Source organism: Dipodomys merriami, unplaced genomic scaffold (assembly GCF_024711535.1).
Source record: "Dipodomys merriami isolate MVZ:Mamm:240054 unplaced genomic scaffold, mDipMer1.0.p SCAF_57, whole genome shotgun sequence".
NCBI lineage: Eukaryota > Metazoa > Chordata > Mammalia > Rodentia > Heteromyidae > Dipodomys > Dipodomys merriami.
The window spans coordinates 7,118,893-7,142,742 of record NW_027206146.1 but is presented as its reverse complement, the minus strand read 5'-3'; the positions used below and the strand labels follow the sequence as shown (position 1 = coordinate 7,142,742).

General features: G+C 45.5%; 1 protein-coding gene across 1 annotated transcript; it reads right to left on the bottom strand.

Annotated features, from left to right (window-relative positions):
• Window positions 1-4,106: 4,106 nt before the first annotated feature.
• On the bottom strand, window positions 4,107-12,219 carry LOC138812853 (sulfotransferase 2A1-like). The gene is made up of 6 exons (XM_070001075.1): window positions 12,034-12,219; window positions 9,992-10,203; window positions 8,426-8,552; window positions 7,829-7,923; window positions 6,578-6,755; window positions 4,107-4,901 (listed from the first exon to the last, which is right to left on the bottom strand). Exons 1-6 carry the CDS (start codon window positions 12,164-12,166, stop codon window positions 4,789-4,791), a joined length of 858 nt encoding a protein of 285 aa, XP_069857176.1. The 5' UTR covers window positions 12,167-12,219; the 3' UTR covers window positions 4,107-4,788.
• Between the last annotated feature and the right edge of the window lie 11,631 nt (window positions 12,220-23,850).

Here is a 23,850-nt window from a genome sequence, read left to right as displayed (position 1 = left end):
TGCAATAAACATGGAGGGACATATGTCCTCATATACTGGTCATGTTTTTCAGGATAGATGCCTAGAAGTGGTATGACTGGGTCATAAGGGAGGTCAAAGCTTTCTGAGGACCCTCCAGACTGCTTTCCAAAGTGGTTGTATAAGTGTACATTCCTACCAGCAGTGTAATAGGGTCCCTCTATATCCGTATACCCCCCAGTATTTGTTGTTGGCTGACTTGAGGATGTGGGAAATTCTGACTGGGGGAAGGTAGTATCTCAAGTTTGTCTGTATTTGTATTTCCTTCACAACCAGGGATGGTGAACATTTCCTCATGTGTTTCTTTGCCATTTTTATTTCTTCACCTGAGAATTCTCTCTTTAGTTCCCTTGCCCATTTAGTAATTGGTTTGTTAGGTTTGGAGGGATTAGTTTCTTGAGTTCCTTGTTTATCCTGGATATTAACCCCTTGTCTGATATATTGCTGGTAAATATTTTTTCACAGGCAAGTCAGTCAGACCTTGGTTTAGCTGGAATTTCCCTCACCCCAGGTGGAGCATTCCATTGTCAGTCTGGTCAAGGAGGGAGAAGTGGGGACTCCCTTGGCCCCTAAGAGACCATAGCCTGTTTTTTTAATATTATTATTTTCTGCTTCTTTGTTAAGATCCATATAAGCCCAACCCCAAATCCACCCTCTCACACAACCTCCAATTCCATGGGCAGGTGGGCACAAAAAGCTTAAAGTACACTTACATTTTAAAATGAATATCAGCTATCAGTGTCTTGTAATTACAGTGGTGACAGATACTTCTGCCATAGCATTCTAGAATCATGTGATCAGCATTTCTCAAAACTTAAACATAAAAATGAATACTTTTGCTAAAAAAACAATCACTTAGAGATAACTAAGACCTAGACCTTTAGACCAACTTTGATAGCAAAGCACATTAACATACAAATGGACCTTCCAATATTTCTTAGATGGACCTCAGTCTCCAGTGCCTGCTGAAGAGACAACTTTTGCTAGCAAGGCACATTAGCATATGAATGATCTTTGAATACTTTCTAGATGACTGGAAGAGGAGTAAGCTTGGTGGAAGGGTGGGGATTACATGAACCTAAACTCTTAACCTACCATATGGCCTTACTTTGTCACCCATTTTAAGACTAGAGCACTTTACATCCCAAATTCCAAACTACCAGGGCTAACTTGGGGTCAAAGGAGACTTGGTTTAGCCAGCCAACTCCAAATATGAGCCAATCTACTGTACAAATTTGTTTTTAGTTTAGATTTAGAGAGTTTACCCCATAGTCGTCTGAAAATCCCAATTTAAAATTATCCAATATACACTGGAGGGAGATACAAGTGGAACTTTGGCGTCTACCCCCAAATAGATGTCTAAAGAACAAAGACATTGACACAGAAAACAAGGACCCATATTACAAACTGGAACCAATTCTTAAGAAAACAGAATGAGACAAGACAAAGACAGAAACAAAGAAAAACACAAAATCCTCTACTGTCATCACAGCCTTTAAGGGCCCATCGGTGGGGCCTAGTCCCATCTGACCTCCTCCCACTTTACATTCAAATGGATAGATCTTTGCCAGAAACACAGACAAACAGAAAACAAGAACAGAGAAAAACAGAAACTTACTCACCTCCAGATGATTCCTTAGTGACTCCAAAAAGCTGGACCCCCAAAAAGATTTAGTGGAATGTCAGACATCCATGGCACTTGGAGTAGTAGAAGAGCCATCAGGCACTAAGAAAACTCAGATGTCCCCTGTTCTATGGGGTCGCCCATCCTCTGGCAACCAGTATCACCGAGGCCATATGCCAGCGGCTTCAAGGAACCCAGCTACCACCATTGGTGCTGGGATCTCGCTGGGAACTCCAAATGATATACAGGAATATGATCACCAGGTAACAGAAAAGCCACATTTTGAGAGGTCAGATTAGGAGTCTATTATACAGCCAGCCCTTGTGAGCAGACACATGTTCCCCCAAAACTTGCAGGCTCAAAACTGAGTTAAGAAACTTTGTTAGGAAACTGAGACCTGAGGGTAGTAAAAAGAGAGCAGAAAAGCTATCTCAACAAACCAGATCATATCTAATGGAGAGCTGAAGAAGAACGCCATGGTGAACTGAAGAGAGTCAAGAGACATGAGACATGGTACAAAATGGCAGCTTTGGGCAGAACAGGGTGATGGTTAACATCACTGGGAGCTCAAGAGTTCAAGAGTCTTGCAAGTTCATGGCCCTCTTGTGGACAAAAGACTCCTGACAGCAGATTCTCCCTTTAGGGATGTAGACATACTACTTCCATAGAGAAATATATTTCTTTATTCATTGTGAAAGTTCTGGGGCTTGGAATCTGGGCCTGGGGGCTGATCCTTCTCTTGCTCAAGACTAGGGTTCTAAGGCTTAAGTCACAGACTCATTTCCGGAATCTACTTCTTTTATTTTTACCCAAGCTGCAAGTGAACAGCTAGCCTGTCCTTGCCTGACCTCTGGTCAGCAGCCAGGCATGGGAACACCAGATTTCCCTTCCCTCACCTCCAGCACTTCCTTCCCCAGAGCCCTTCCTTGCATGCCTTCCTTGGTGATTTTGACAGTGGCCGGAACAAGCTCCTCAGACATGTGGCTGAGATTGGACATCTTGTTCTCCTTCAATGTCCGGAAGAAACTGTTCTCCAGGAGCAAGTCCAGCTCTCTGGCTCCAGCACCTTCCCTAGGAACCCGCAGATCTTCTTTCATGCTCCTCGGGTTCTAAGGAGAGGCAAACAGGGACCACGGGTCTGAGAGGGGACAACACGGAGCAGGTCTGAGGAGGAAAAAGCAGAAGAAGAGAGAAACAGCAGAAGGCACTGGCAGGAGAAAGGGTGACTGGAATGCAGGGTTGGAGGTGTTGCTCAGTGGGTAAAGCGCCAGCCAGAGAACAAAGAATCAGGTACTGAGTTCAAGACTCCATCTCAGAACAAAAATAAAGAAAAGGAGGCTGAGAGGAATGCAGGAAGGAATAACACACAAGATGTAGAAAGTTGACACAGAAGGTGGGATGGAGACTGGGGGGAGGACACTGGGAAGAAGATACTGGAGAAACAGGGGAGATGGGAGAAGGGGTGAAGAGGGCCGTGGTGGGGTGCATGTAAAATCAATTATTACTTTTTTCATCTGCTCATAACAGGATCAGCACGTTCTCCTTTTCCCTTGTGGACATCCAGCCCTGGCTGTGATCAAACCATGACCCACATGGCACTGCAGGGATAGTGGGGCAGCGTGAAAAGTCACCACCATTCCCGATCTGCATGATGGTCTCAGCACCGATTGCTCTGGTCCCTGTCACCTTCACCAGGGTGCAACTGAGAAATAAGTCCTGTCTCTTTATAGCCTCAAAGAGAGAGCACTGTGGAGCCAGGACATGGCTTTCCAAATAATTTTCTTTTCTGGTGGAGCTACCATTGCCCATGTGAGGCAGGTCACCAAGGGCAGCACCAATGCCTAGGACTGGAACAAATAGCTCCGTGGTCCTCACAGAACCCACGCTGATGGGGAAACAGAGAGGAGGCAACAATGTTTAATAAGAAATCTACTCGTTATCTTGCCCGTGTAATTGTAACCCCTCTGCACAGTATTCTCACAATAAAAAAAAAAATGCTGAGTGCCTTCCACGCCAATTTGGCCCAAATCCATCATTTGCACAACAGGGCAGAAGTCCAAACGCAAGGTCTGAGCCGAGACACACACACACACACACACACACACACGCACACACACACACACACACACACACACACACACATGAGGTGCCTTCCATCCCTGCCCACGGCTCCCAAGCAGGTCAGTCTGCTGAGACTCCATGGCAGAGCCCTGCGTGCCTGGCTCTGTTCCCAGGCCACTGCCATTGTGAAGGGAATGGCAGAGTTGGGTTGTCAAACTGGGTGGTGACCAATCATTGACTTGTTCCATTTGGTTATGAAACGCAAATAATGATAAAGAAAAGCACAATGTGGTATATATTCGGCCACTGTGAACTGATTCAAGGGCAATCAGTGCTCCTGATTTTCAGTTTGTGGCCGGAAACCTGAACTGCGCGAGGGAATAGAAGGTAGCAGGCTTGGGAGCAGCATTTTAAAAATGGTTTTAATTTTACAATTTTTTTTATTTTGAGAATTGGCGTGGACATCACAATTGCAAAGGGGGAGACTGGACTTCTGACTCAAGGCCCTAAGACCAATCTGCTAATATCACCCAGGACTCATTGCCCAGAGCACGCAATGCATTTTTCTTCCAATTTCCTCTGTTGACCCCAGGATCTCTCTCCACTCTAGGATCTCATCTATGACCCTGGTATCATGGATCTCCATAGCTGCTCAGGCTCCTGAGGGCAGGGAGAGTTTCTCAGACTTCCTATCTTTGTCCTAGCCTGGCCAAGTTTGTAAAGCAACAAACACTTAAAGTAACATCAGTGGAATGATGTGTGTGTGTGTATGAGCACGTGTGCATGCACGCTGAATCATTCAATATAACAGTCTCATAGACTTTCCTGACTGGTTGGCTTTGACCCTGGGTCCTAATTTTCAGCCTTCTGAGAAACGTAGATAATCATTGGTGCCTGGCTTTGAAAGATTTCTGAATAGCTGTGGTGCTATAAATGCAAGGGTGACAGCAAGGAGGTTTGTATCGAGCAAGGAATCAAATGTACAGCGTGAACATTCTAACCATCAGAATCAAGTGACAGCTCTATGCCCTGACCCCAAGGAGACACAAATCTTCGTCTCCACAGACACAGGGAGAAGTCTGGACTTAGTCCCATAGGAACAGCTCTGCAGGAAGTCCCACCATCTTCTCCTGGAATATTTTCTCAAAGGCTTCAGCCTGGGCTACGGTGAAGTGGTTCTTCCAGTCCCCTGTTATGCCTGGAAGCCAGGGAGAAATGCTGCAATCAGAGGGGGCCAGCACAGAGAGGGCCCAGCCTACAGCTCCCTCCCTGTCCCATCCCTGCTGAGCAACTGTGGAGGACCCTGGAGCTCAGAGGGGAGAATTGTCAAGAACTCTGTGTGTGTGTGTGTGTGTTTGTGTGTGTACACTCATGCATGTGTGCCTGTGCCTGCATGAGTGCACATGTGTGTACACATGAGGGTGTGTAAGGGTGTGTGCCTACCCATGTGTGGCGTGCACATGAGTGTCAGTGTGTGGCTTTGGTGTGGTGTTCCCTTACATTTGTGTGTGTGTGTGTGTGTGTGTGTGTGTGTGTGTGTGTGTGTGCATGCATGCGCGCATGCCCATATGTGCAGATGCAGGTAGGTGTGCCATTACTGGGCCTGGGGGCTATCTCTGAGCTGTTTTCCTCAAGGCTGGTACTCTGCCATTTGTGACACAGCTCCACTTCTTGCTTTTTGCTGGTGAATTGCAGATAAGAGTCTCATAGAATTTTCCTGCCTGTGGGGCTTTGGACCATGATCCTCAGATTCCAACTCCCTGAGTAGCTGGGATTACAGACATGAGCCATCGGCACCAGGCCAAGCAAGAACTTCTCCAGAATATCAGTGAATTCAATGATGGATTTGGTGTTGTCCAGCCCTAAAAACAATGAGGAAAATGCTCCCATACACAGAACCAAACAAGACAGAACACGGAGTGGGGGGGGCCCGGGGACACGCTGGGAATGTGACTTAGTGGTAGAATGCTTGCCAAGCATGCATAAAGCCCAGGGTTTGATTCCTCAGTACCACCTACACGGAAAAAGCCGGAAGTGGCTGTGGGTCAAGTGGCAGAGTGCTAGGCTTGAGCAAAAAAAAAAAAAAAAACATGGAGAAAAAGAAGCTGAGGGACAGTGGTCAGTCCCTGAATTCAAGCCCCAGGACTGGCAAAAAAGAAAAAAGAAAGAAAGAAAACAAGAATTAAAGAAAGCAAGAACGGAAGCAAGCAAGCAAGCAAGCAAGAAGAAAAGAAAGAAAGAAAGAAAGAAAGAAAGAAAGAAAGAAAGAAAGAAAGAAAGAAGGAAAGAAAGAAGGAAAGAAAAGAAAGAAAAAGAAAAGAACATCGGGATTCCGAGATCAGGGAGATACATTAGAACAGGCAATGACCAAACAGGAAAACAGAAGTGCAAATGGAGCCCAATAAAGCTGAACAAAAAAAAAGGCAACAGTGAAGACACCAAAGTTAAGAAACACAGGCCTAGCAGAAACAGAGGATTTCAATGTAGTAATGGAGTAAAAAAAGTTATTCTGATATGAAGAAAGAAAAATGACTAATAAATACATAAAACCCACTGTGTCCCAGTGGCTTACACCTGTTATCCTGGCTTGTCAAAAGGTTGAGATGGGAGGGTCAGGTTTGAAGGGAAGACTGTGAGACTCTATCTCCAAGGAACCATGCAAAAGCCAGAAGTGGAGTATGGCTCAAGTCTGGAGCACCAGCCTTCAAAATTAAAAAAAAAAAAATTAAACACTACCCAAGCCCTGAGATCAAGCCCTAGGACTAACAAACCTTAAAAAAAAACTATAAAGCCATACTCATGAAACAATAATCTGTCACGAATTCCCTTCCTGATCTCTGACAGATGTTTAAACCACAGTGAGTGACTCCACACCTTTCCTGGTAATTAAGAATTCAGGAGAAAAGTAATCCCCTCTCAGCAGGCTGAAATTGGACATTGTGTTTTTCTTCATGGCCTGGAAGGAGCTGTTCTCCAAGACCAACTCCAGCTCTTCGGGGTTCAACTTCTTCCCCAGGAACTGACAGATCTTCTCCACAGTGCTTTTCGTGTCCTGCAAGAAGGAAAAGCAGGACAAGAACACAGAGCGACTCTCAGGAGGAGGGTGCTTTGGAGGGAGGACAAGAAGAGACAGACAGCCAAGCTCCAAGACAGACTTATGTGTCAGAGGCTGAGCTGGGAGCAGGGATGTAGGGAGCCCATGGTACAGCTCAACAGTAAAGGTCATCTGAACCCTTGTGCTTGCTCTAAGGCACAGACAAAGAACTGGCTTACTTAAAAAACACTAGGTGCCCGGGATTGTTTTACGATGTCTGTAGATTCTGTTTTATATTTAACCAGTTGGCCTTGTCATGTTTTTATTGCACTCTGTTTTTAAAAAGCCTAAAGATTCCTTGTTTTTCTGGACTATACTAACCTTATGCAACTTCTTGACTTCTTCTAACAGTATATATAGGAGGAAACTAAAAATCAACGGTGCTGCAGTCTTGAGCTGCAAACCTCCCCACCCCATCCTTTGTCTTCTGTCTTTTTTTTCTCATCCTTGTCCCCTAAATCAGGATTCCCTTTCGATGCTGGCAGGCTCTGGCACAGGGAAGAGGGAGGGATGAGAGCAGGATAGGAAGGAGGACTGGAAGGATTTGATCCAAGCACAACCAGAGAACAGAGGCTGGAGATGTCCCAGACCTAGAGCAAGGCATTTGGACAATGATCAAGTGATAATTTGACAGTTATCCACAGGAAGATCAATGCACCAGGTACTATAGTGAACCACAGCTGGTTTCTGAACAACACAGATTTTGTTAATGGCTGTGTGTGAGAGAGAGTTGTGTGTGTCTGTTGTATGGTTGAACTCAGTGTGTGCATATTATCTTGAGCCTTTGTGCTCAAGGCTAGCTCTACCACTTGAGCCACAGCTCCACTCTGGCTCTTTGGTGGTTCATTGGAAATAAGAGTCTCATGGACTTTCCTGCCCAGGCTGGCTTTGAACTGTAATCCACAGATGCCATCTTCCTGAGTAGCTGGTATTGTGTAGTCTGACCAGTGGAATGGGGTCTATGAAGAAGGAGAGATGTGTGTCAGTGTGAGGGGGCAGTGGGGTGGGGTGCAGGGAAAATGGATCGTTACCTTCTTCAGCTCCTCGTAACTGAGCACCAGCACGTTCTCCCTCTCCCTCATGGACATCCAGCCCTGGACATGTGCAAACCATGACCCAAACTGCACTGCAGGGTGGGAAATGAGGGATACATAATCAACTCCTAGAAGTCCAGATGTGGTCTATATTCTCCACACGTTTCCCCTTGTCTCTGTCCACTTCTCACAGGTATAACTGGCAAAAATCTTGTGCATATTTACCAATTAAAATAGATTTAGCTGGGCACTGGTAGCTTACACCTGTCATCCTAGCTACTCAGGAGGCTGAGATCTGAAGCTTTCTTTGAAGGCAGTCAAGGAAAGCAAGTCCTTGAGAAGCTTATACCCAATTAATCACTAAAAAGATTGAAGTGGAGCTGAGGGTCATCAGAAATAGAGCCCTAGCCTTGAGTGAAAAAACAAGCGAAAATGCCTGGGGCCAGAGTTCATGACCCAGGACCAGCACGCAGGTGCGGGTACACACACACACACACACACACACACACACACACACACACACACACACACACACACACACACACACACACACACACACACTGTTTAGATCCCTTCACTTCACAAGCCACTCACCGCTGCCTTCAATGAACCACTCATAGTACTGCTGCAGAGACTGCGGTTTCTTCAGGAAGGTTGCTCGAGCAGAGAAATAATAGCCAGACACAAGGACATCCTTCGGATTTCTGATGACGTAGATCACCTTAAAGGGAGAAAGGCAAAAACTAAAAAATCGTTACCATCTTTCTGACATTCAAGGCCTTGATCTCTCCATATCCAAGTTCTATATGATAGGATCCATATCAAAGGATAAGCCATCTATCTGCTCATTGTCTTACTTAGAACTCCAACTGATTTTGTTGTTCATGCCAGTCCTGAGGCTTGAACTCATGAACTGGGCACTCTCTCTGGGCTTGTTCTCTCAAAGCTGGCACTCTACCACTTGGAATCATAGCTCCATTGCCAAGTTGGTGGTGGTTCCTTGGAGATAACAGTTTTTTGGACTTTTCTGCCCAGGTTGGATTTGAACTCCAATCCTCAGACATCCTCCTCCTGAGTAACTAGGGTGGCTGCTATTAGCCATTGGTGTCTGGCTTATTTATTCACATTTTCTTTTTTTCTTGGTTGATCATGGGGATTTAACTCTGGTCCTGGGCGCTGTCCCTGAGCTTCTTTTGCTCACTCTACCACTTGGAGCCACAGCACCATTTCTGGTATTCTTGTCGTTAATTGGAATCTCATACATTCCATACCTGAGCTGACTTCGAACTACAACCCTCAGATCTCAGCCTCCTGAGCAGCTAGCCAGCATTATAGATGTGAGCCGTGGTACACAGGTAATGTATTTGCTTTATTTTTTCTGGTTGTGGGGTTTGAACTCTGGGCCTGGGTGTTGTCCTTCAGCTCTTCATCTCAAGGCTAGTGCTCTAAGACATGAGCCATAGTGCCATTTCTGGATTTCTGGTGGTTTATTGGAGATAAGAGTTTTATGGACTTTCCTGCCCAGGCTGGTTTAGAACCATGATCCTCGGATATCAGCCTCTTGAGTAGCTAGGGTGACAGGCATGATCCACTGGTGCCTAGCACATATTCACTTTTCATGAAATGAAGCTGAAAGAACAGATAGGCAAGCATTGTTTATAAAGGAGAATTGTGAGTTCTGGTTGAGCTTAAATGGTGGTTTTGAAGATTCTGGCACCCAGGTCATCTGTGAGGGCCCATCTGCACTGGTCCGTATCTTGGGTCTGACGTATCTCAGCAGATGAGCACAACTTCAGGGCCATGGAAAACTGCTAAAGGCCAACACAGCTTGGCCTCATCTCCAGGTCTATGTGTTTGAGAATTCAAGACTCAAAAGCATCAGTTGAGCCTGGAAACGTGGCTCATACCTGACATGCTAGCTACTCAGGAGGCCGAGATCTGAGTATTTCAGTTCAAAGCTAAGCCAAGCAGGAGATTCTGCGAGACAGTTAGTCTCCAAATAACCAACAAAAACCAAGAAGCTGAGCTCAAGTGCCAGAGCTCTAACATTGAGGAGAAAAGCTCAGGAACAGGGCCCAGGTCCTGAGTTCAAGCCCCAGCACAGGCACACACACAAAAAAAGGAGCATTGATGTAGCAGTTATTGAGCACTGAGCCTGACCTTGGCCTTGGAAGTGAAGAAGGACTTGGGGAAGAGTTGGATGGGGAGGTGGGAGGAGATGAGGGGGGGAGCCTCCTTCCTGTCTTTTATGGTTTGGAATCCACCTTCAGTCTCGATCCATGGGGAGCGAGTCCAGATAGGCACAGAGCGGATCCACTCGGGATCCCCCTTTTTGTGAATGAGACACAGGATCTCAATCACCCAGTTGGTTCCTGGAAACAGAAGAAAAATGAAGGTCACTCATTTCTATCTGAGTTGCATAAAGACCGTGATAGTAACATATACATAACACAAACCTTACCAATATAGACTTGTCTGGCATACAGTCTTTGACCATGTAATGTCCATATTCGTGTGTGTGTGTGTGTGTGTGTGTGTGTGTGTGCGTGTGTGTGTGTGTGTGTGTGTGTGTGTATGTATGTGCGCGCGCGCACATGTACATGCATATGTTCCACTCCTAGGGCTTGAACTCCTGCCTTGGCACTGCTCCTGGCTCCTGATTCTCAGCCCATTTTCCTTGCACTGAGTGCTCCTTGCTGGCTCCTCCCTATCCCAGTGCCTGGTGCTCCTCCCCTTGAAACTCCCTCCCCCATTACAGCCTGTTCTGCCAGTTCTCAACTACTGCCCACAATAAATATTCTTCTTATTGAACTCAGGGCCTGGACTCGTGCTCAAAAACCAAATGTACTCTGTACCTGACCTATGAAATGGAAGCCTTCTGTACAACACCTTTTTAGTAACAATGAACATATAAGAACAAGAAGAGGTGCTGGAGATATCGCTCAAGTAGTAGAGTGCCAGCTGAATAAGCAAGCTGAGCAAGTACAAGGCCATGAGTTCAAATCCCAGTACTGCATCCACCACAAAAATAAAAAAAATGAAAACTGTTTGGTATATACTAAATGAAAAATGTTACAATTTATCTAAAAGATATCCATGACATTATGGCTCAAGTTTAGAGTGTTAGCCTTGAGCAAAAGAAACTTATGACAGTGTCCAGACCCTGCCTCCAATTTAGCTCCATTATTAAATACCACCCCAATTAAAAACACCTGGGCTGTAGTTGGCACGTGCACACATGCTGATAGTGTGAAACACTTGTCCCAAAATGTATGTGGAGGAGATGGTATTGATCAAGATGCCTCATCTTGCTAAATATGCAGCATGGCACTGAAATCCGTTGGTACACCTGCTGAAACGTCTTTTAGGCTTTTTTTGTGTGTGTGTGTCCATCATGGGGCTTGAACTTGGGGCCTGAGCACTGTCCCTGAGCTCTTTGCTCAAGGCTAGTGCTCTACCACTTTGAACCACAGCTCCACTTGGTAATTGGAGAGAAGAGTCTCATGGCCTGTCTTGCCCAAGATGGCTTTGAATCAAGATCCTCAGTCTTCTGAGTAGGATTACAGACAGGAACCACCATCAGACTGTGTGAAAAATCATTTTTATAAACCTAAATAAATTAATTACATTAAAACAAAGGATAAGGGGTTGGGAAGGTGGCTCTGTGGTAGAGTGCTTACCTTGTATGCATGAGGCCCTGGGTTCAATACCTTAGCACCACACAGGCAAAAAAAAAAAAAAATGCCAGAAGTGGCGCTGTGGCTCAAGTGGTAGAACGCTAGCCTTGAGCTGAAGAGCTGCAGACAGCGCCCAGGCCCAGAGTTCAGGCCCCACGACCGGACCCAAAATAAATAAAAAATAAATAAATAAAAATAAAACAAAGGATAATATTTAAAAGGGGAAAAAAAAACTGGATGTGACTCTTCTATGAGCTCTGCAGAGTTCACCCTCCATCATTCACCCCTGGTCCCACAGACAGTCACAAATGCCTGATTCTGCCATAGGCTCAACTCTACCACATTGCTCCAATATATTCACCAGCCCACCATGCACATGGCAATCCCTGTGAAATGGGCTGGCGAGATCCTCGTCCATGAAGGGAAAGAAACAAATGAGCTACCACACCGTCCCCAAGCAGGAGGCTGGAGGGAGGGAGGCCCAGGCCTGGCCTTTCCCACAGAGCCGCAGCCCCATCTGCTCACCTGATTTGGGGTAGGTCACTGTGATGATGTCCTCATCCTTCAGCACCAGCTCCTGGGCTGCTTTTATGGATTCAGGGGTGTACAACTTGGAAGGAAAAGGAATGCCCTGGTACCACAAGTAGTCCTGAACCATGGTGGAGCCCTGTGTGCCTGGTTATAGATCACAGACCACTTCTACTTGGACAGGTGGTGGTAACCTCTGGGTTGTCATTCTGGGTGATAAAATTAATCATTAACTTGTTGTTTCATTGCAAAACTAAGTTGTTGGTAAAGACAAACACAGTGTGATTGTCACCAGGGGATTTTGTACTCTAAAATCATTCGGTGGCTTGATTTTCAGTTCACGGCAGGGAACCTGAACTAGATGAGGAAGAAGAAGGAAGCAAGCTTGGGGGCAAATTAGTGTTTATGTCTTAAATTGACAAATCTTTTCTTTTGTGAATAGGTATAGACATCACAACAATTGCACAGAGGGAGGTTAGACTTCTGGCCCAATGTCCTAAGTCCAATTCACTAACATCACCCAAAAGTCATTGGTAAGGACACTCGGTGCATTTTTCTTGTGACTTGCTGTTTCCCTCAGGATCTCTCTCGGCTGTGGGATCTCAATCATGATCTCTGGTGTCATGGATCTCCATGACTCCTCAGGCTCCTGAGGACAGAGAGAGTTTCTCAGACTTCCTTTCTTTGTGCTGACCTGGCAGGTTTGAGCAACACCAAATACTTCTGTAACATCACTGGGATGGTGTGTGCTGTGTGCATGTACCAAAATGCACGTGTGAGTTTGTACCTGCATATGTGTGTGTGTTCATACCACAGGAGTCCATTCCTGTGAGGTTCAGGAGCAAACAAATCTAGGTAGCATTACCCCCAGGCAATTGTGTGCATTGTGCCTGGTGTGGCCAGGCAGGGCAGTAGGGACCTCTGTCTGGAGGACAAAGGCTCCTGGTCTGACTGAGCCATGAGCACCAGGTGTTTATTCACTGCACAGCATTCAGTCAGGCCACAGACATCAGGTCACATGACTCTGAAGCCAAACAATCTCACTCTGCTCTATTTCCCCCCAGTTTTGGAGCTTGAACTCAGGACTATGTCTTTGCACTCAAGGCTGGTGCTCTACTACTTTAGCCACTCTACTACTTTAGCTCCATTTCTGACAGTTGTCTTGGTTCATTTGAGATACCAGTCTTCTGGCTTTTATTCCCTGGGTTGTCTTCAAACCTTGATTCCCCAGACCTCCAGCCTCCTGAGTAGCTAGGGTTACAGACATGAGCCACTGGTGCCTGGCTCCAAATACAGTTCTTAGTCTTAAACTCTAAAAACAAAAACAAAAAACCAAAAAGAGCCCTCAAGGCTATTTCCTTGTATTTCCTCTGGTAGTTGAGATTCCCCTACCATGAACTAAAGTCAGAAGATCACAGATCTCCTTGAGTAATTTCACAGTTGCCCTTTGTGTTTTTTTTTTTTAATCATCAAATCACTTTCATAACAAAATGAAACAAGTTAATGATTGACTTCAGTCAGTGGTGTCACTACCTCTCCAGTGCCAGTGGCCTGGGCCCAAGAGCCAGGCACACAGGGCTCATTCATGGCTCAGGACTACGTGTTGTACCAGGGCATTCCTTTCCCTGCCAGGGGTTTCAACTCTGAAGTCATAAAAGAAGCCCATGAGGAGCTGATGCTGAAGGATGAGGACATCATCACGGTGACCTACCCCAAATCAGGGGAGCAGATGTGGCCATAGCTACATGAGAAAGACCAGGCATGTGCCCCCTCCAACCTCTTGTGTGGGAACCGTGTATTAGCTCATTATTGAAGACCCAGTGGTAGAGCTTGGTCAGTGGTAGAGCTCAACCTTGAGCGCAACAGCTAGGGACAGCACCCAAGACTGGCACACACACACACACACACACACACACACACACACACACACATACACACACACTAGTTTTTTTGGGGAGCTCTATGGTATATTAAAATGAAAAGGATGACTTTGATGTTGCTTGGAGGCATGATTTCAAGGAGAAGAATTGTCATGGAACATGGCTGGGAATCGAAAAGCTTCTGGTGAATACAAGGAACTGGCAGACCAGGGGGTCATGTGTCAAGGAGAACACTGGGAATGCAGAGCATGCATGTGTGCTGCCGCGGACCGGGTTCTGTCGGGACGACGGAGGATACCTAGGGGAGGAACCTGGAATAGGTGGGGAGATGGCAAACAGACAACTCACACACAAGAGGAGTGGATGCTGAGTGTGATTTAATGCAGAGGATAGCAAACTTTTATAACAGAAGTCTTCATGAGAAAGGGCAAAAGGTTACACAACCTTGCTGCATGGCTTCATTCTTGGGTGGTCACCAGCTGGGCACCTGATAGGCATTTGTCTCCGGCTTATCTCTAAGGAATACAATGGGTTTGGGTTTCGATGTTTGTCACCAATTAACCATTACCAATTTTTATAGAGGCCTTAACTTTCCCATAAGATCTTTCCTGTCTCTTCTTTAATAGTAAACTTTAAGGAGACCTAGCAATTCTCTTAGTAAATATCAGGAAATTCTTTCTCCTAAATAATTATCTCAGCAATTGCCATACATTCTTTCTGTTTTAACTGAGCCTATAGCTTCTTGTAAATCCCTTACAAATAATTCCTTCTGCTGAAGTGACTTTGTGAAACCCCCAATACTTTTATATTTACTTATAACTTGTCTCCTAGCCTCCATAAGAGGGGTTTCAGGTTAGCACTTAACTCTGGTGAGTTAGTCATATTTTTAAGACACTCATCAGATATTGGAGTTGTCAACACTCTTAAGAAAGACCTTTGAATAAGGGAACGTTGACAATGAGCACGTACATAAAGCAGTAGAAGCAGTAAAAGATTAACAGGCACTCTTATGAAGGAAAGAAAGACAGAAACACATCTTTCCCAGGGGCTTGCCAGCCTTTTTCCAGGAGTAGGCCTCTTAGAAGCCCTATTCTCTGAGGTTCGGTGAAGTCCCAAAACTTGGAGATAGGTTTCTGTAAAACCTCATTCTCTTAGGTAGACTTCGGTGAAGTCCCAAAACTCAGAGATAGTTCTCTGAAGCCCCTATCATGGTCTGATAGATGTTTTCCCATGCTAAGGAGACTCTACTGGCATGGCAGTGTGCGTGTGTGTGTGCGCGGGCATGTGCTCGAATGTGCAGCTAAGATGCACCCCCACACTCCATGGGCATCAGGCCCTGCATCTTCCCCTTCCGGCACCGGCATGTGATCTGCCAGGAGTTCACTGAGGGCGACCAGGTGTTCAGGAGGAAGTGGTGCTTCCCAACCCCTGGCTACAGCCAGGACCTGGTGTAGAAGTACTGCTGAGTGACAAGGTAGGGCAGGGGCCACTCAGAGTGAATGAATGAATGCATGCATACATGCATGCATGCTTGCAAGAATGTGTGCATGCATCACCTCTGGTCCTTTCTTTGTTCTTTCCTGGCAGGGTAGAGGGGGACACAGCTGCCACCACCAGGGATCAGTGCTGGCTGCAGGGGTTGGGTGTGTACCCACCTGCCAGCTGGAAAATGTGCATGGGGACATGGGGTCACAGCGGCTGCCACCTCAGACTTGTCACTCCCCAGGGACAGTCACGCCAGCGTTGTGTCCCTGCTTCTCCTTGCTGGTTGTCATCTCCCAGCACTCTCTAGGCTGAGTAGCCCCTCAGGAGACTAGGGGAAAGAGGGACTTGTACAGCTGAGCTCTCAAAAGCATGTAAAGCCGGGCAATGAGCTCACACCTGTCAGCCCAACAACCCGGGAGGCTGAGATCTGAGCATTGAGGTTGGAAGCCAGCCCAGGCAGGAAAGTCTGTGGGCCTCTGATCTCCAAGGAACCACCAAAAAGCGACTGTGGTTCAAAATGGTAGAGTGTTAACCTTGAGCAAAAGAGCTTAGCACAGTGCTCAGGACCTGAGATCAAGCCCCAGCCCTGGCACACACACACACACACACACACACACACACACACACACACACACACACAAACACACACACACCATCCCATTGATGTTACACAAGTATTTGATGGTCCTCAAATCTGCAAGGTCAGGACAAAGAAAAGAAGGCTGAGAAACTCTCCATGCCCCTGAGCCTGAGGGAAGCAGATGTTGGCCTTGACCCCCGCTACCCTCCATATGCGTGGAGTTCTTTGCTGAAGCCCCGCTTCCTCTGCCAGAATTAACTCTCAGCTCCTCACAGGCACCTGGCAAGGAAGCCAGCCAGCTTGGTGGCTGGTTACTGGTGGCCAGGAAGCCAGCCACAGTGAGCAAGCGGATTACTTTCACTATGAGAAGAAGACAGTTAATGACCACCTTCAGCACCCGGATGAAACCCAGACTCTGCCACCCCCTCCCGGGTGGTTGTGGCTGTGGCCTGAGACTAAGAGCCAGACAGGCAGGGTCATCTTTTTTTTGTTTTTTGTTTTTGTTGTTGTTGTTGTTGTTATTCATGGGGCTTGAACTCTGGGCCTGGGCACTGTCCCTCAGCTCTTCAGTTCATTGCAAGTGCTCTATCACCTGAGCCACAGCACCACTTCTGGTTTTCTGAGTGGTTTATTGGAGATAAAGACTCTCATGAACTTTCCTGCCTGGGCTGGCTTTGAGCCACGATCCTCAGATCTCAGCCTCCTGAGTAGTGAGGATGACAGGCATGAGCCACCAGTGCCTGGCTTTTCTCACTATTTTTAAAGTTCCCTATGGAGCACTTGTGGACACCTTTCAAATTCTAACACTTTATTTAGTCCAGGCTAAACACTTAAGGATGTAACTTTTTTATTCTTTTGTTTCCTTTTTGTTTGTTTGTTTCAAATTCTTTATTGTAATTAAGTGGTTACATAATTTCCCAAATTTCACAGTATGGTGGGTTAGTGATGCTTAGTTAAAGTCACAAACACATTCTGACTTTCATGGGGCAAATTGTCTACCGTACTCTATAACATTTATGAGTTCTATGAGCTTTGCGATACAGTTATTTCTTCCACATTGGATGGTATGTACATTTCTTTTGTTTTGCATAGCATCAGCTATTTCCTCTTTCCTGCTTGTTCCCTCCCTCCCATCGCTGCCATTGTGTTGCTTAGTTTATTTTGGTCAATGACCAGTGCAGCTGATGGGTCCCACTGCTGTATGTTTTTCCCTGAATCCTTCTAGTTCTATGTTGTCCTCCTGGTTTCCTTCCAGTGTGCACATATATACCATATATGTGATCAGCAGCATTGGATTATTTAGTAGTGATTCGATCAGATGAGTGGAAGTCCTTTGTTTCTTAATTCTTATTAATTATGTTATATCACCTTACATTTTGGATTTAACATCCACTTATCAGGGAGACCATGTGCCCTTTGTCTCTTTGCTCTTGGCTTACCTCACTCAACATGATTTCTTCTAGCTCCATCCATTTCCTTGTAAATGCCATTATTTTGTTCTTTCTAATGGCTGCATAATATTCCATTGTGTATAGATACCACGATTTTTGGGTCCATTCATCTATGGTGAGACATCTGGGTTGTTTCCATATCCTGGCTATTGTGAACAGTGCTTCAACAAACATGGAGGTACATATGTCCTTGTATACTGGTTCCTGTTTTTCAGGATAGATGCCTAGAAGTGGTATGACTGGGTCATAAGGGCGGTCAATATTTAGCTTTCTGAGGACCCTCCAGATTGCTTTCCAAAGTGTTTGTATAAGTGTACATTCCCACCAGCAGTGTAATAGGGTCCCTCTTTCTCCACATCTCCTCCAGTATTTGTCGTTGGCTGACTTGAGGATGTGGGACATTCTGACTGGGGTAAGGTAGTATCTCAGGGTTGTCTGTATGTGCATTTCCTTCACAACCAGGGATGGTGAACATTTCCTCATGTGTTTCTTTGCCATTTTTATTTCTTCATCTGAGAAGTCTCTCTTTAGTTCCATTGCCCATTTAGTAATTGGTTTGTTAGGTTTGGGAGAGATTAGTTTCTTGAGTTCCTTGTGTATACTGGATATTAAACCCTTGTCTGATATATTGCTGGTAAATATTTTTCCCAGTTACTTAGTTGTCTTTCTAGCTTGGTTGCTATAGCTGTAGCTGTGCAAAACCTTTTTATTTTAAGGCCGTCCCACTTGTCCAATCTCTCTCCAATTTGTTGTGACCCTGGGACTCTGTTCAGGAATTTCCTGGGTGTGCCTATAAGTTCAAGTGAGGATGTAACTTTTCAATTATTAATTTGGTAGGGTGCAGTACTGGGACTTGAACTCAGGACGTTGTACTTGCTTGGCTTGAGTATCCAGCTGGCACACGACCACTTGAACCATATCTCCACTGTTGTATGGGGAAGGGGTGGAGGGTGTTAACATTTCCTAACTATGGAATACATTTGTTTTTGGTTCTTTTTTTTAAATTAAAGTCCCCAGGCCCTGAGTTCAAGCCCCAGGACTGACACAAAAAGAAAGAAAATGTGGGCAGTCATTGGCAACTGGAAAACTTACAATAAACACTAGAACCTGGCAGAACAGGCCATAATCCAGGGGATTGTGTGTGACTCAGGCCTGGGATAGGAGCAGGCGGTGAGCACCCAGCACACACACCGAGCACTGAGTAAAGGAAATGTGCTGAAAATCAAGAGACAGGAGGATGAACTGAAGGGATTTCAGGAACAGCCAAGAGGCAGAGTAACCCCCAAAATCCACAGAGAAACAGCTGCATAGTCAGAATATGTTGTAGGGAATAAATGGGATATTATGCTGATTACAACTGAGGAAAACACAACATTGGTACACACACACACACACACACACACACACACACACACACACACACACACACACACACACACTAAAGTTGAGTGACCAAAGATTGCATGCCAGCCACAGAGTCTATTGGTTAGGTTTATGTTGTGTATATTTTACCATCATGGTTTTTACATAATTCAGATATAAATGAGTGACCTTCACTTTCCGTCTGTCTCCAGGAACCAACTGGATGAGTGAGATCCTGTGTCTCATTCACAGCAAGGGGGAGCCAGAGTGGATCTGGTCTGTGCCCATCTGGAATCGAACCCTGTGGATCGAGACTAATCATGGATCTAAAATAATATAAGACATGAAGGTGGGGCCCAGCCTCCTCTCCTCCCACCTCACCATCCAACTCTTCCCCAAGTCTTTCTTCACTTCCAAGGCCAAGATCAGTGCTCAGTGCCCAATAACTGTTCAGACAATGCTGACGTTTTGAAGCTTGAACTCAGGGCGTGGGCACTGTGCCTGAGCTTTTTGTTCAAGGCTGAATCTCTACCACTTAAGCCACAGCTCACCTTCCAGCTTCTTGGTGGTTAATTGGAGATAAAAGGCTCACAGAATCCCTGCTCAGACTGGCTTTCAACCCCAATCCTCAGATCCCAGCCTCCTGAATAGCTAGTATGACAAGTGAGAGACCTGTTGCTAGGCTCAATCAATGATTTTTATCTGTAATTCTCGAAATTGTAGTCCTCAAGCTGAGGCCACGCTGCAATTGCCTTCAGCAATTCAACTTGGCCTGAGGTTTGTGTTCGATAGGTAAGAGTCTTCAGACTCAAGATGTGGACCCGTACAGATGGGCCCTCAAAGAGGAACTGGATGCCAGAGTTTCAAAAACCACCGTTAAACTCATCTAGAACGTACAAACGTGCTTTACACAGAACAACTTGTCCACCCGTTCTTTGAACTTTAGTCCATCCAAAGTAAATAAATGAGCCAGGCTCCCATCTGTCATCCTAGCTACTCAGGAGGCTGAGATCTAAGATTGTGGTTCAAAGCCAGCTGAGCTGGGCAAGTCCCCCTGATGTTTATCTCCAATAAACCAACAGAAAAAATATAAGTGGAACTGTGGCTCAAGTGGTAGCGTTACCAGCCTGGATCCAAACAACATAGGGATGAACAATGCCCAGCTATACCACCAGCACCAAGAAAAATGAATGAATGAATAAATGAATAAAAGGAAAGAGAAGTTCCCAAGTAATGCCCCAAAACACAGAATCAGACTCTGGCGTCTGCGAAATCATCTTGCTGTGACCACCAGCTCAAGGACAGTTCAAGGTCATTGCATCTCACATCTAGAGCGCTGGCTTGGAAGGCAGGTTTAGTGAATACACAGCTATGGGCTCCCCATGCCTGGCAAGGAGTGGATGAGTCCGGGAGTTTGTTCTCAGAAGAGAGGTCCTGTTTTGTGTCCAGCAATCACTTTCTGGGTGCAACTCCAGCTTGGATTCAATGCTTCTTGGCTCCAGAGGTGAGCACTTTTTCCTGAGCCATGGTCACTCAGGGCCAAGACCCTGCAGCTCCTCTACATTGTTTGCCACACATGTGGCTCTACCCAGATGTATTTTTCCAATCACCTGTTGATGTTTTCTACAGAAAGGCTTAGAAACCTCTCCGTGGTCCATAAATATTCCATAGACATCATGTGATGCATTTTCTTTCCTTTCCTTTATTTGAATTCAAGTGATTGTTTCATGGGAACTTTTGTTTTTTTAGGTAGGTTGTGGGGCTTGAACTCTGGGCCTGGGCACTGTCCCTCAGCTCTTCAGCTGAAGGCTAGTGGTCTACCACTTGAACTACAGCACCACTTCCGGTTTTCTGGTGGTTCCTTGAAGATAAGAATCTCACAAAATTTCCTGTCCGGGCTGGCTTTGAACCACAATCCTCAGATCTCAACCTCCTGAGAAGCTAGGATGAAAGTTGTGAGCCACCAGAGCCTGGCTATTTCATGGGAACTTTAAAATACACTTAAAAATAAGTGTCCTGCCCAGTGTTAAAGACTCACACCTGTCATCCCAGCTACTCCAGAGGAGATTTGAGGATCATGGTTTCAAGACTCCACCCTGAACTCAGGGCCTGGGTGGTGTCCCTAAACTCATATTTTACTTTTTCCTCAAGGCTGGTATTTTACCACTTGAGCCACAACTCCACATTGAGCCTTTTGTTGCTTTATTGGAGAGTAGAGTCTCATGGACTTTCCTGCCAAGAACTGACTTCAAACCTCCATCCTTCAATGTTATCCATTTAGTTAGCTTGGAGGGTAAGTACAAGACACCAGCACCCAGCTGTCTTTCTTTCTGTATTAGATATTTTTATTTTTTCATCTCAGAATGGCTTTTTGATTCCATTGACCATTGAATAATTGTCTGTACAACGTTAAGCTCTTAGTCCATTCTGGATGATTGCCTTGCATCCCCTGAACAGCTGCAGATATGATTAGAAAAGAGGTGATGGAGATATGGCTGAACAGGCAAGCCAAGAATGTAGAAGGCCCTGAGTTCAAATCCCAGCACTGCCTCCCACAGAAATAAATAATTAAACAGTTACTCCTTCAATGTTTAGCATGCACTAAATCAAAAAGCATTAGACTTTATCTGAAAGGTGTCCATGAGTGCTAGATATAGAACTTTAAAATTATTGAGAAAACTAAAATACCAGAATAAAATACTTTTCCACATATGTAAGGACAGAGAAACCAGCATGTCTTCATATGCCAGCTTCCAATGTAGCTACATGATTAAACACAGCCTCAATGAAAACCACCTCGACCAAGTTGGCATGTGCACACATGCCGATAGTATGAAACGTTTGTTCTAAAATGTATGTGAAGGGGTGACATCGACCAAGATGCCTCCTGGGAAATAGGCAGCTTGGCATTGAATCCTTTGGTACAGCTGCTGTGGGGTGTGAACTCAGGGTCAAGGTGCCATCCCTGAGCTCTTCTGCTCAAGGCTAGCTCTCTACCACTTTGAGCCCCAACACCGCCTCCAGTTTTTTGGGGGTTAATGGGAGATTGGAGTCCCACAGCCTTTCTTGCCTAGGCTGGTTTGGAACTGTGATCTTCAGATCTTAACCATTTGCCGCTGTGAGCCACCTCATCCAATATGAAAGATCATTTATTAAAAAAAAAACTAAAAAAATTAATCACTTGGAAATCAAATTTTAAATTTAAAAGGGAAAAACTGACATGAAAATAAGTCATTTCTGCCCAATTAAGGATATAGTTACTAAACTAGAAAGACAGTCAACCAACTGGGAAAAGATCTTTTCCAGGAATACATCAGGCAATGGCCTAATAGCCAATAACATAGAAGGAGCTCAAGGCAATTAAGAAGAGACTACTCAGAAGAAGAGGTAAGAAGAGTAAAGAAGCACATGTGGAAATGCTCAGCATCCCTGTCCTACAAGGACATGCGAATCAAAACGATCCTGAGATGCCATTTCACGCCAGTTAGATTGGCCAACATTTTGAATTCTAACAACAACTAATGTTGGCAGGGATATGGGGGAAAGAAACACTCCGGCACCACCAGTGGGAATATAAACTAGTACAACCACTCTGGAGAGCAGTCCGGAGATTCCTCAAAAACTAAACATAGATCTTCCTTATGACCCAGCCATACCACACCCAGGCAGGTACCCTGAGCATCATAAGCCAGGATATGACAAGGACACCTGCACATCCATGGTCATCACCGCACTATTCACAATAGCCAAGAGAGGGAAACAGCCCAGATGCCCCACATAGATGTGTAGCTATGTGCAATGCAATTTTACATAGCCGTTAGAAAAAATAAAATTATGTAACTTGCAGGGAAATGGATGGGACCACAACAAATCATGTTGAGTGAGGGAAGCCAAGATCAGAAAGACAAACAACACATGATCTCCTTGGTATGCAGAAGTTAGATCGAAAACACTCTGGAATATGTCAGTTTGCACAACATTCTAGATACTCCTGTACAGTGAGATCAGAAGAGCTGTAGGAGAGAATCACAAAGCCCCTCTTCATACTTGATGGCTCTGTATTCTTTACCTTATGTATTCACACCCACATCTATTGGATGGTAGGGAAAGGGTAGAGAGAACCAGAGCACAAATGATGAAAAAGTACAGTGGTGGAGTGCACTGGACACTATGAAAGTGAGCTGTGCAACTCACGGGTGGACAGGGGAGGGAGGGAATGGGAGAGAACGAGGGAACAGAAGATGCTGTGTGAAAGGAAATGTACTTATTACCAGATGTAGGTAAGTGTAACCCGGCTGTATATCACCTCTCTAACAATAAAGTAAATTAGAAAAAAAATAAAGGGGAAAAACTGGATGTGATTCTTCTAGGAGATCAGCAGCCTTCCTCCTCTGTCACTCACCCCCCAGCCCCAGACAGTCACAGATACCTAATTCTGCCATAGGCCCAACTCTACTGCATTTCTCCAACACCTTCACTGACCCACCACGCACACAGGAATCCCTGTGAAGTGGGCTGGTGAGAGATCCTCTTCTCAGAAGGGAAAGAAACAAATGAGCTACTATACCGTCCCCACACTGGAGGCTGGGGGGAGTAGGGCATGTAGCTGCGGCCCTGTCTGCTCTCCTGATTTGGGGTAGCTCACCGTGATGATGTCCTCGTCCTTCAGCACCATCTTCTCGTGGGCTGCTTTTATGATTTCAGGGTTGTAACTCAAGGCAGGGAAATGAATGCCCTGATACCACAAGTAGTTGTGAGCCATGGCAGAGCCCTGTGTGCCTGGCTCTTGGTCGCAGGCCACTGGCATTGCCAACAGGGAGGAGGTAGCAGAGTCTGGGTTTTTCATTCTGGGTGGTGAAGGCCATCATTAACGTTTTTCATTTCATTTTGAAACAAATTTGATGATAAAGAAAAATGCAATGCGAATGTCACACGGAATTTTTAGTGGGCAACTGTGAACTCATTCAAGGGCGATCTGTGTTCATCAGATTGTCAGTTCTTGGCAGGGAACCTGAACTACAAGAGGAAATAGAAGGAAGCAGGCTTGAGAGCAAGG